At 43.7% G+C, this 12,261-nt stretch overlaps 1 protein-coding gene across 3 annotated transcripts in view; it reads left to right on the top strand.

The window, feature by feature from the left end:
- PPP1R12B (protein phosphatase 1 regulatory subunit 12B) overlaps positions 1-12,261 on the top strand; it is a 126,580-nt gene that overhangs the window by 70,154 nt on the left and 44,165 nt on the right. For 2 of the 3 annotated variants that reach the window (XM_072845013.1, XM_072845014.1), the window contains 5 exons: positions 6,155-6,245; positions 6,701-6,871; positions 7,605-7,788; positions 8,357-8,469; positions 10,886-10,930. In XM_072845013.1, the coding sequence (XP_072701114.1) occupies positions 6,155-6,245; positions 6,701-6,871; positions 7,605-7,788; positions 8,357-8,469; positions 10,886-10,930 (604 nt within the window). Of the gene's footprint in view, positions 1-6,154; positions 6,246-6,700; positions 6,872-7,604; positions 7,789-8,337; positions 8,470-10,885; positions 10,931-12,261 lie in introns of those variants that run through there. The other variant, XR_012039563.1, reaches the window with a different exon arrangement.

The following is a 12,261-nucleotide window of genomic DNA, read 5'->3' on the forward strand; positions in this document are numbered from 1 at the left end:
ACAGCGCAAAAGCAGCAGCTCTGCTTTCTGAAGGGCATACGAAGAGATGAACATGGGCAGATGGGAAAGTGCACGCAAAATCCTCAAGAACTGTATGATGGGAAGTATTCTTAGAGCATCAGCTGCCATACGTGTAACCTCAACCCATTGTAAACATCACATCACAGCGTGAGTTTTGAGGAGGGATAAAGGGTACTTGCTGTTTTGATTAACAAGTGACAAAGATCACAAGTCTCTTAATCTCTTGGATCAGCACCTGAATGTGTTGAGCAAAGCAAAGCTGTTGCAAATAAAGAATTTCATCTTGTGCTTGTTAACCCGCTAATCATACTGTAAATAGATGATTGAAATTCAGACATTCAAACTTTCATGAGTTGAGAATTCACAGTCCAGATTGAAACACAATGACAGCTCACAACAGCCAGAACTAACTTGAGAGAGAAAAGCAAAGGCCTGAAAATGGTGAATACTCAGACGAGCCTTTTTGAGCCAGCTGTGAAATGCTTTAAAAGCATGATCCTGAAATCTTGTTATCCCTCTGTCCTCAGCTTGTTAAGTAACTCAGCATTGTCTGGCCGTCTCTCCCCTCATTCCCAGCTCCAACGCTTGCAGAGTCTGCCATGTCAGCCTTCTCTCCTGCCTGTTGAATGGTCTTCTCAAATTATAGTCAGCCAACTTTTCATGGCAATCTCTCTAATGAGTATTTTCAGTCGCAGGAGGCTGATGCATAGAACCTGCTAGCACAGGGATAAATACAGTGAAGATCTGAAACCTGTTGCTTGCTTGGATGAGAGAGCAGGAAAGTTTCTTTTTCTGACTGTTTCCATGTAATTGTCAATGATTGACTTGCTGCTGGGTACATACTTTGTTATCTGACTTAAGGAATTGTATGTTGGGAACTGCCATCAGTGTTGCTGCCCACAAAACTTGCGCTTGCTTCTCTTCCCTCCCCCAGCTTATAGATAGTTTCTTAGCCAATGGCAAATTTCCAGTTTGTAGGAATGCATCACTGGGATGCGGTACTTTTCCAGTTGTTTCCAGGGGAACAGTATCAGTACTTGAGGCTTTTGCTGGGGTTTTTTTTTCTGTCTTCCTTTTTTCTGTGTGTGTGTGTGTATATATATATATATTTATGTGCGTATGTATGTATATATGAGAGAGAGAGAGGGGGAGATACATATGTACGCTAAGGATTTTTGAAATTACTGCAGTGTTTGGAATAGTGATATTGTACTCTTAAGAAAAGCTATTCCAAACATTTTAGAGTCTGAATACCTGTATGGCTATCCATATGCTGAACGCGCCTTTTTGTGTGCAGGAAGCCAAACCTGTGCCTGGCTCCCCTTACCCGTATTATCTAGGGCTGGAAGAACCAAAAGTCTGTCCTGGCTTCCAAGAACACAGTCACTGTAGCTTCTAGTCTCGTGAGTGTAGTTCAGAGTTGCTCCTAAACTAGAAAGAGAACTTGGGCTGAGACGAGAGGAGTCAGAGAGGGTCAGCAGAGCCGCGCCTGCCCATGGCAAGCTTTCCTCTAGAAGAGCCGCATCAAGCACCGCCCCAGTTCACGACCAACAGTGCCGCATCCGCAGGGGCCATGTGCCCTACAGTTACTGTCTGCCAACTCGTATTCTTGCTGCGCTTGCTATGGGAACATGGGTTTCTTGGAGAAGGACCTGATAGAGACAAGGGGAAACCCATTGTGGCCCACTACAGCTCATGGGGGTCTGCATCTCAATTTTGGTGTACTGACAGCAAGATGAAATGCCTTTGACAAAAGGGCAGCTCTGTTTAGCTTCCAAATTTGTTGCCAAGTTTTGACACACGTAGGTGAGTGTCTTTTAGGTGAGTGCTTTTGCAGTGCTGGGTCACTGACGTGTGAAAACATAAGACTTCAGCAAGCTTTACAGATTCCTGGTGTTCCCTCTGGGACTGGGTAATGTTGTGCTGCTGAAGGACTCTGCATGGTGGGAGATGGTGTTTGCCACAAATGCTTCGATTTATAAGTGCTTGAAGGACTTCAGGAAGGAAAGGAAGGAGACCCAGCGTTGTAAAAAGATTATCAGAAGCGTCTGTGTTTCTTAAAGAAATTCATCATCTGTTCTTGCTGTCTGTGCACCAATTAACAGGGGATTGTAATTTCTTTTTCTGCATCATTTACCCTTTACTTGGGAGGGGTTTCTCTCCACAGTATGTTCTTTTCTTTGTCTCTGGCACAGGTTCTCTAACATACAGATTTGCTCTTGTATTCTTGGTTTACCAGCTTGTATATCCAGGATTACTATTGCCCTGTTTTGAATCTCCCCTTCTATTAGTATTTTATTGCAGCTCCTTTTGCCTTGAGATGGTGATGAGCAGTTGGGATCCATCTTTGTGTTGCACTGTCCTGATTAAAAGAGTTAACAGAGAAAATAGGTGTGTTGTTGAAAATAGGAGGAATTAAGTGAAAGCCAGATTCATCATTCCACTCCCAGCTTCTTTCTAGCTAATGCACAAATCAAAAGCTTGGAGCTCTCTTGTGGCAGCAGGACACACTTGTCTCTGTCTCTGGGAACTATAAACTTCTGCAGGGTTTTTGCTGACTCTCACGTATGCATCTCTAACAATTTATATTCTGCTGCTTGTAGTTGCAGCCAAAACTCTGGGAAAAGCCTGTTCCGCTTTATGCGTGCCTTGAACTTGGCATGATGGCTGCTCTTATTTCAAGTATCTCAGAGAAAGCTTATTGCAAGAAAATAGAACGCATAGGACCATTTATTTGAAGATCTGCATAGATCATGTGATATTTGCTTGAATTAATAGGATTGCATAGATACTGCACTTTAGCAAGCAGTGTGTTTCTTGAATACGTAACTAAAAACTGTGGGTTGTTTACAGACCGCCTCGTACCCCATTTGCTGTCTGTCCCCTGCAGCTTGCTGTGATCTGCAATTTTTCTGCTTTGGAGAGCAGTGTATTGCTCTCCCTCTCTCATCCAGCCCAGCTTTGCTTTGCTGCTGCATCAGACTTGCCGTCTCCTTTCAGTGAATTTATTCTGTCTTTCTTTCTTCCATCCCATTTAGCACACTCAGGTCTCTTAAAATTCAGCTTGTAAGCAAAGTGAAGCATCACCTAAAATTGTAAAATCTGTCTTTACCCTCCCTCCCTCCCCCAAAGAAAAAAACAAAACACAAAAAAAACCCCAAGTAGAGCAAAAACATGATTGAATTGCCAGCAGGTATGGTGTTTGCTGTTTGCATTTGAAATATTTACAGCACAGCCACCTTCTTTCATCACCAGGAAAAGGCTGTGGCTGCTTACTCCGAGAAACCAGCTATGTCACTGTGCAGTGGCTCTGCTGAGTTGTTTCAGAGAATTCAGTTATCTCATGCTTGTAAAATGGCTTTGGGTGAGCTCCAAGAAGTGGGGAATTGTGTAAATGGAAAGAAACCAAAAGTTAGCAATCGATAAAGGCTGCAGCCCAAACTGAGCCACTCTGACTTGCAAAATGTGCTTGTCTGAAGATTAAGTCACTGTTACAGGTTGGACGCCCATAATTGCTAATGTTGTTTTAACATATTCCTATTTTTATATAAATTCTGGGAGAGCAGAGGAAAAAAGTCTGGGAGGATGACAGGGTAAGAGACACAAAATGGTTTTTCTCTTGGTGTATCTGTACACTCCTGTATGCAAAGCTGTAACTAAACGCTGAAATGAGGGAAATCCTGCAGCCTTGCTGTGCTCCTGCAGCCCTGCCTCTGCCGACCCTGCGCCAAGCCCTCCTCGTGGCTCAGAGCAGCATGCCCAGCCTCCTGTTTAGTAGCTGATGCTGACCTGTTCTCCACAGATTTGCCTACCCATTTTTGAAACTACTTTGAAAATCTGTTCTGTCCTCTCTCACATCCTGTGGCGGGGAGTTCAGTGTTATTTTATTGTGTGCGAAAGTACTTCAGCTGCTGTAAGCGTGACCTCGCGTTGCTCACACGTACCAGAAGTGTTCCTGAACAAGCACACTGTGGCCCACTGCATACATGCTGTTGTATGAGCTGAGCTCCTCCTTGGGCAAAGGCAGGTCTCATCTTTCCTCCTCTTATTCCCGTCGTATGTATGTCGCTCCTACACACCTATGTCCTCATTGCAGAGTATGGGATGCAAACTGCACTGATTCAAAGTTGTTGCAGTAAACTGTCCACCTTACTTAGCTACGGATTTACTTGGGTTATATGTTTCAGGAACTATTTTTTTTGTTTTTACTACCGCTCTGAACTTAATTTGCAGTATATTTTGCAAATGTGTTCTTCCTGTAGGTGGCTTATTACTTCTGGATGCTGTGCAAATAGCAGCTATTCTACTTGTGTCAAAAGCTGCAGAAAATGCTTATTGTTTCCTTAATGTGCCATTACCTGGGTAGCACATATGCACTGCATAAAGGAGAGCAGAAGAGAACTACTTGTCTGCAAAATTAGGAGTTGCACAGCTTTCTTTCATCAAACAGCAGCTTTTTTTTGTTCATGAAACGGCGAATCCTTGGGAGGCAATCATCCCTCTGAATTTTAGGTGCTTCCCATGTTGGCGTATCCATCACAGCTAGTGTGTCTGTCTGGATAATCAATGGGAAGCAATGAGCTCCTCTGCAAGGCATTCACATGATCTGTGCTGGAGGCTCTTTCTGAAGGTGATAAATTGTCCCCTGGAAGTGCAGTTCAGTGAGCCTGGCCAGCTCGGATGTAGACATCTCCATTGTAGCCAGCTCCCAGAGCATGATTCATCTCCTCCAGAAGTCTGCAGTGCAGGCATCTCCAGCACGGACGATCGATCCTTCGCACTCTCCTTGTAGTCTTTGGAGATCAGGGGAGTTCGGAGCATGATTTATCGGGTCAAATACTTACACCAGTTTTAGGTGAGAAGACTCTCGCGTGTGCCCCACCAACACTTGAAGTGCGAGATGACTAGCTCCTGTGGATGTGCCTCCGAATAGTCCGAGGAGCCCCCCGTTAAGTGACGTGTCTCTGCTGAGCCTGGAGGTCAGTCTGTGTTTGGCTGAACACAAGACTCTGAAGGTGGATAAAAGCCATTGTGGTAGATGATTTTAGAAAAGATGATTTTAGAAAAAAAATTTCCCTGAAAGTGGTCTGTAGTGGAGAACCAGGAAAAAAGTCCAAGGACAAAGTAAGTGTATTCCTTGATAGATATTAATCCCTCACTTGGCTAATTATTCTTTGAACATATGTAGATCTTTGATACGCTGTTAACCTGTGGCAGTGATAGACCTACAAAAGAACATCCTATTTCAGGCACCCTCATCCTTGTACAGTGAGACAACGTTAATAATCGTTCCCTATTAACCAGGCTGAAGAATCCAATCTAATTAATCTTTTCTAAGATGGAAGCCACTCCACCAATACAGAAATCAGACTTACTGCTGCGCGATCCCCGACTCTGCGGGAGCACTGCCGAATTCCTCTCCAGTTCCTCCACAGTGAATGCCAGTGCAGAGAGTTCAGTTTATATATTTTCATGTGTATAATTCTTTTGAAATCTCCCTAGTTTAATGAAATCTAGTGGTGACCAGCTCTGTATTTTAACTGTGTGTTTTTCAGTATTAAGGGACTCGGTTTACTCTGGGGTGTAAAGGCCACTTCTTTAATTTCATAGCTTTTTTCAAGGTGTTTTGTCTTTATAAGATGGCTGCAGTTCAGCTGGTTTCTAGCATGATGGGTTTCATATTGATGAAGACAGCAGATTGCAGGAATATGATCATGAATATAATGACAGGAAGGAGGGTCTGAGGAATGTGCCAGTGCAGGATTTCTGTTCTTGAGATCTTTATTGGAATGAGAGGTGGTTTGGGTTTGTTTTTTTTTTCCCCCTAATGATGCAATAAGACATGGAATGGGCAAATAATATACTAAATAGTTGCACCTTTTTTTAACAGAACATGTCCAACACTAAAGAGTTTATTTAGAGGCTCTACGGAGAACGTAATGCAAGCATTTTTGAATTGCTTATAGGAAAGTTGTCCCAAAGCAGAAGATGACGGTAGGCTTGGTAGATGGAGCTAAAATGATTTTTGTCCATATGAAAGAGAACAATATCTCAGCTTAAGAGCTTGCAGAGACAGGAAGGCACAGCATCTGTTTTTATTTTAACCTCTTCTGCCCTTTTTTTTTTTTTCCAGGTCATATCTGACTCCAGTGCGGGATGAGGAAGCAGAATCACTGAGGAAGGCACGATCCAGGCAGGCCCGGCAGACTCGCAGGTCTACACAGGTAAGGAATGGAAATACTCATATTTGTATGTAGGATGAAGAGAGCTGATGTATAGAGAGGCAAGATTTTCTTTTGCTCTATTTTACTACTTAGGACAAGGGGCTTGTCTATCCTCACACTGGGTTGGAGAGGGTCTGGCAAAAGTTCCTGCAAACAGTTATTGCAAAATACACCCCCGATCATACACGTGTTAGATTTCAAAGTTCTCATTTCTGCAGTATACCTGCCTTTTAGTTTGTAGCTTGATCACATATATTTGGGTTGCTTTGAGTCAGTGATTAGGTTGGTACACTGAGAAATGTGTTGAAGGCAACAGAATTCTATTCTTTCTGTTAGCATAAAGATGAAACATTAGCCTGGCCAGGTATAAGCCTGCTGGGCATTTTAAACTGACCTGGAAGACTTGAAATCTAATTGCATAAATGTAAAAATTCTCTCTGTTCCTTTCTCCCCAGGGTGTGACGCTGACAGACCTTCAGGAGGCAGAGCGAACCTTTAGCCGGTCTCGGGCAGAGCGGCAAGCTCAGGAACAGCAAAGCGAGAAAACTGAGAGCACTGAGCCTGCTGAGGACAGCAGTGAGAGGCAGGAGACCCGGTCACGGTGGAGCAGAAATACAGATGAGGAGGTGATACTCCTGGCCTCACTTCCCATTGTTTCAGAGTTAATGAAACCATGTAGGATAGCTGAGATCAGGAGAAATTCTTTTGGGGATGTCTGTTTATTTTAAGGGGGGCAGACTTGCTGGAAAGAACTAATATTGAGGAGTAGTACCTCACCTCAGCAATCTGGACAAGGGATCTGGAGATGTAGGTGTTAGAGGTTAGCTGTTCCTTTGCTCTCCACTGGGAATTTCACTTTTCTGTCTCTTGCCAGAAAATAAAACTGTGTAAATCACAGAAAGCGGAATGAGAAGGCTAATGATAGAAATGTGGCCTCAATCCATCCTTGCTGTGCAGACTGGACTGAGGCTTTGTGTTCACATTTTTCCACAGATGTTCTGTGTGTAATGGAAAGCTAGAGAGACCAGTTTACTCCCCCTGCCATCACTTCTGGTTTTTTACTCTAAATCATTCATTTCTATTAGATAACTTGTTTGTCCTGCTGTTGGCAGTAGGGACAAAGAGATTGATCCCAGACTTCCCAGCGATGGGAAAGTACGCTCACATTGTAGCTGTATGATGCTTTTAACATTTATCCCAGTCTGATGGAATGAACCTGATCTGGCAGATGGAGGTGATCACTTCCAGCAGCAGTGAAGAAAACATTACACTCTAAAAGATTACCCAGTTCCCTGAAATCCCAAATTTGCTAGTTCCTCTTCATTCTACTAACTTTTTGTCACGGTTCTTTGTTTATAGACTGTCTATCGGCGATTAAGGTGTCCAGTACAACCAGACAAACCTACGACACCTGTATCTCCTTCGACGTCAGCGCCTCTCCTTTATACAAGTTCGTACCTGACTCGAACAAATAAGTATCTAGGTCTTGACTCTGTGAATCCAGCAGACTTCAGAGGTGCAGCCACAGAGATGGAGAAAAATGGTATGTATCCTGGAGAATGAAGAACAAGTAAAGCTCAGGGATTTTTGTGAGTTTTAGAACTTTCAATGTGTACAGACAGAGAGAATAAGTTATTGTTATTCTGAGGGGAGCGGTATGGGGAGCTGCCACCTCACAAAACAAATGTTATTTGTTTAAATGGAAATCCTAATGTAGCATACAGCCTATTGCTAGTAGCAGAGAGGGATAAAAGGATGTTTTCCATTTTGGATAAGTAAATGAGATAGTAATCCATGGAGCGTTTAGATCTTAGACCTGGGGGGAGCGATTCCCCTAGTACAGTTTGTCCTCAGAACGGGAGTAAGTTGGGATGGTTTGGGGAGAGCTGAGAGCCAGGGTGACCTCTCTGGGCTCTGATAATGGAAGGAGTGTGAGTAACCAGATGTAGTAGGGCACTGAGATTCCATTCCATTTCATTTGGTTTAATAACTCCTTTGTAATATGACACAAAACAAGGTGACCCTGATCAGCTTGAAAAGAACCGCAGTACCTTAGCAAAAGCACAGATGTAAATCACTGAAACCAAAGCAGTCTTTTTTTGCTTGGCCAGAGTGCGAAGATCAAGATTTAGATGACAGATCTCCAAACAAACAGTCAATCCGAGAGAGGCGGCGGCCAAAAGAGAGGCGAAGAGGCACCGGCATCATTTTCTCAACAAAAGATGTAAGTTTGAGTTCCTTAGAGAAGAGAAACTCATTCTGTTATATTCAGGGTGAATTTCCTTTCAATTCCAAGCTTCAGACTTTTTTTCAAGGTCAGTTGATTTCCCATTAGTCCTTCCCTCTCCAACTCTATTCCAGACTGGCACTTCCAATGGAATCGCAGCCCTGGTTGGCCCCTCTAAAACCCAAGCAGCAGGCTCTGGGAAGCCTGTTCTTAAGCCATAAATCAGTGTGATCCTTGCACAGTTGTGAAAGAGCCCACATGGGAGCAGAGAGATTAGAAGTCTAGTTTCTTTGGAAGAAGGAGGTCACAAGCCACTGGAAGTATTTTCAAATTCCTCTGAGCCCAAATTTGGCTACACTTTAGGCCCCCTAAAAGGAAGACCGTGAGGAAGAAAACCTGTGTCTGGATCCCCTGACCACCACCAGAGAACACACACAGCGTAAATGCAGAAGAGCTGTCTGTGTCACGGTCGTTTCTCTTAGTCCTGGTTTCAAAAAGATTTCTTCAGTCTGAGGGAAGAAATCCAGCCCTTCAAACCTTGGTTAGAGACTCAGGTAGGAAAACAGATCACCTTTTTCAGCAGGAGAGTAAGTATTATGAAATCATGGTTAAGAAGTCTGCAACAATTTTAGTCCAGCTATGGACACAGAACCTTCCTCATTCACCTCAGGGGTAGAGGCTTCCTGCACAATACAGTGAAAAAAAACCCCAGTGGTGTTCCCTGTGGCAACAGTAGATAGGTTGAATATTTGGAGTTACAGACAGGTTGAACAGAGCCCTGCTGGAAACCTCAATTTCTATTGAAAGACTTGCTGCAAATACCCCCTTTTTATTATTTTCAAATGATTCTTGCATTTTTTTCACTTGCATGCCAAATGTGATTTTTTTTTTTCTTATTGTTTTTTTTAGTTAGCTTTACAGCTTGCCCAGGTGTCTACTGGATCATTGTAGCAATATTACTAGCTTCAGAGCGGAAGGCAAATCACTTCTCAGAGTTTTAGGTCATTTCCCCATTGTCTCTATATGAAACTGCAGCTACAACTTCTGAAATACCTTGAGTCCAATACGGAGTCAGATGTGATGCCATGGTAGTTTACCATTGCTCCATGAAATCCTCGAGCTGTTACAAAGAGGCAGTGGTTACAGAGAGGCTGTGTAAGTGCAAGCTATCTGGGATAGAATCAGAATGGTTTAGGTTGGAAGGGACCTTTACCATCTAGTCCAACCCCCCTGCCATGAGCAGGGACATCTACAACTCGATCGGGTTGCTCAGAGCCCCGTCCAACCTGACCTTGAATGTTTCCAGGGATGGGGCATCGACCACCTCTCTGGGCAACCTGTGCCAGTGTTTCACCACCCTCATCGTAAAAAATTTCTTCCTTAGATCTAGTCTGAATCTACCCTCTTTTAGTTTAAAACCGTTGCCCCTTGTCCTATCGCTACAGACCCTACTAAAAAGTCTGTCCCCATCTTTCTTACAAGACCCCTTTAAGTATTGAAAGGCTGCAATAAGGTCTCCCCAGAGCCTTCTCTTCTCCAGGCTGAACAACCCCAACTCTCTCAGCCTTCCATCACAGGAGAGGTGTTCCATTCCTCTGATCATTTTTGTGGCCCTCCTCTGGACCCGCTCCAACAGGTCCATGTCTTTCCTGTGCTGGGGACTCCAGAGCTGGACGCAGTACTGCAGGGGGGCAGAACTCACCAGAGCAGAGGGGCAGAATCACCTCCCTCGACCTGCTGGCCACGGTGCTTGTGATGCAGCCCAGGATACAGTTGGCTTTCTGGGCTGCAAGCGCACGTTGTCAGCTCACGTCCAGTTTTTCACCCATGAGTACCCCCAAGTCTTTTTCCACAGGGCTGCCCTCAATCCCTTCATCCCCCAGCCTGTATTGATACTGGGAGCTTCCCCAACCCAGATGCAGGACCTTGCACTTGGCCTTGTTGAACCTTATGAGGTTCACATGGGCCCACTTCTCCAGCTTGTCCAGGTCCCGCTGGATGGCATGACTAGTCTTTTCTCCTGGATTCTGTTTGAAGTGGAGGATGTTCTTTGAAAGTCATGTCGACATTCAAATGTCGTTTATGTCGACATTTCAGACGTGCAGTCCTCCAAACTGTCAGATTTGTTCCCTAAGTGTATTAAGGAAATACTTCTCCTACTGACTTTTCGGGAGCATTCAAATTACAGTAGCTATCTCGAGAGTAATTCTGTCCCCAGTACCAAGATCTTCTAAATAGCCGTTAGGTTACCAAACCTGATCTGATAATCAGCCAAAAGCATCTAGACAGGCATTTCTTTTGACAGAAGTGTTCTTAGCTTTAACATCAAATCATAAGCAATACATTATCTTCCTGTGATAAAATTTTGTTGTCTCCAAGGCTGCCTAATTATATTGTTTGCTTTTCATCCTAGGATGATGATGAAGTTGATGGAAATGAGGAATTGAAGGAAACTCGGGTAAGTGAAAGCATATGTCTAAATAGTTGGTGTATCACTCTTGAGTGTTGGTGGCAAGAAGTCTTCTACGGCTTTATTCTTGTTTATACGAGAGGTTCAGGCTCTGTTCAGGAGCCGAGTGTGAACTGGGCGGTAGTTCTGAGCAGCAAATTGCTTACTGATTTCTCATCTGAAAGATAAAGAATATCTACAGGCTGGCCTAAGTTTAAAAGTTGGCTCTTTGTGAGCTGCATAGGCAGTTCTCAAACCTGGAAGGGCTGGAGCAGAAGCAGGGGTGAGTGCCTTACTGAGAGCGCTGTCAGAAGCTGCCATGGCTGGGGAGCGTGGCTGTCAGGTGTCCCGAGGAAGGCGCATGACCTTGTATCTCAGAATCACCCTGACGCTGGTATTTTGGACAGTATGTTTTGCATTTCTAAAATCTGCACTCTTGTCTCCTCATGGATTTGTTTTCTTGTGGGAAATTGTCTTGGCAAGCAACACATCAGAGGTTGTTCATTGTTCCCCTGTTCTTGCAATAGTCTCATTATCCTTCGAGGCCCTTTCTTTTCTTTTATAATAATTATTGAGTCCTTCCAAATTGCCTTGGTTTCTTTTGGTTTTGTCTGTCTTTGTCTAAAACACATTTGAGCCTGACAATGTGGCTTACTCTGACAATGTTAAAGCTAAATACATTTCCATACTATTAAAGCATGATGTGCAAGACCTGGGAAAAATAGCAAATCTAAGGTTGCTTAGGGGTCAGCCTGCTTGTGTGACATTTAATCTTTGCCAGAAAATGTTGTATTTACCGTAGTCTTTCCACATACTTTGCAATTCAGTAGAGTGATTGAAGCATCATTTTATTGAAAAGTTAACTGGTTCTTTGCTGAAAATTTTCAGTAATGCTCTTCAGAGTATATTTTTGTTTTTCTTTTTGCAATACTCGGTCAAAATGGGGTAAAGTCACGGTGAGCCTTGTGGGGACCAGAGACTCACGTGGTGCTGGGATGGCTCTTAGCATGTGCTTATCTTTCAGTGCCAGCCTTTGCTTTCCCAGCGCTTACTTTGCAACGTGAATCATGGGATATTCCTTCCCACAGAAGCACCACCTGCTTCGAGTAGCCCAGCTCTTCCCACAGGAGTTTCTGTTCGTAGGGGTACACAGCTTCCTTAAATCTTCCACTTACCCTGCATGAAAGATTCAGCCGTTTTATCATCCTCAAAATTGCTTTGACATTTCTGCCATCGCACAGTAAAACTGAAGGAGGGGTATTTTGTAATGTGTAAAAAGTAATAATAATAGGGACACCTTGTTTCCAGCAGTCATGTTTTGGACTTGCTGGGAATGTCTT

This window comes from Ciconia boyciana, chromosome 23, assembly GCF_034638445.1.
Source record: "Ciconia boyciana chromosome 23, ASM3463844v1, whole genome shotgun sequence".
NCBI lineage: Eukaryota > Metazoa > Chordata > Aves > Ciconiiformes > Ciconiidae > Ciconia > Ciconia boyciana.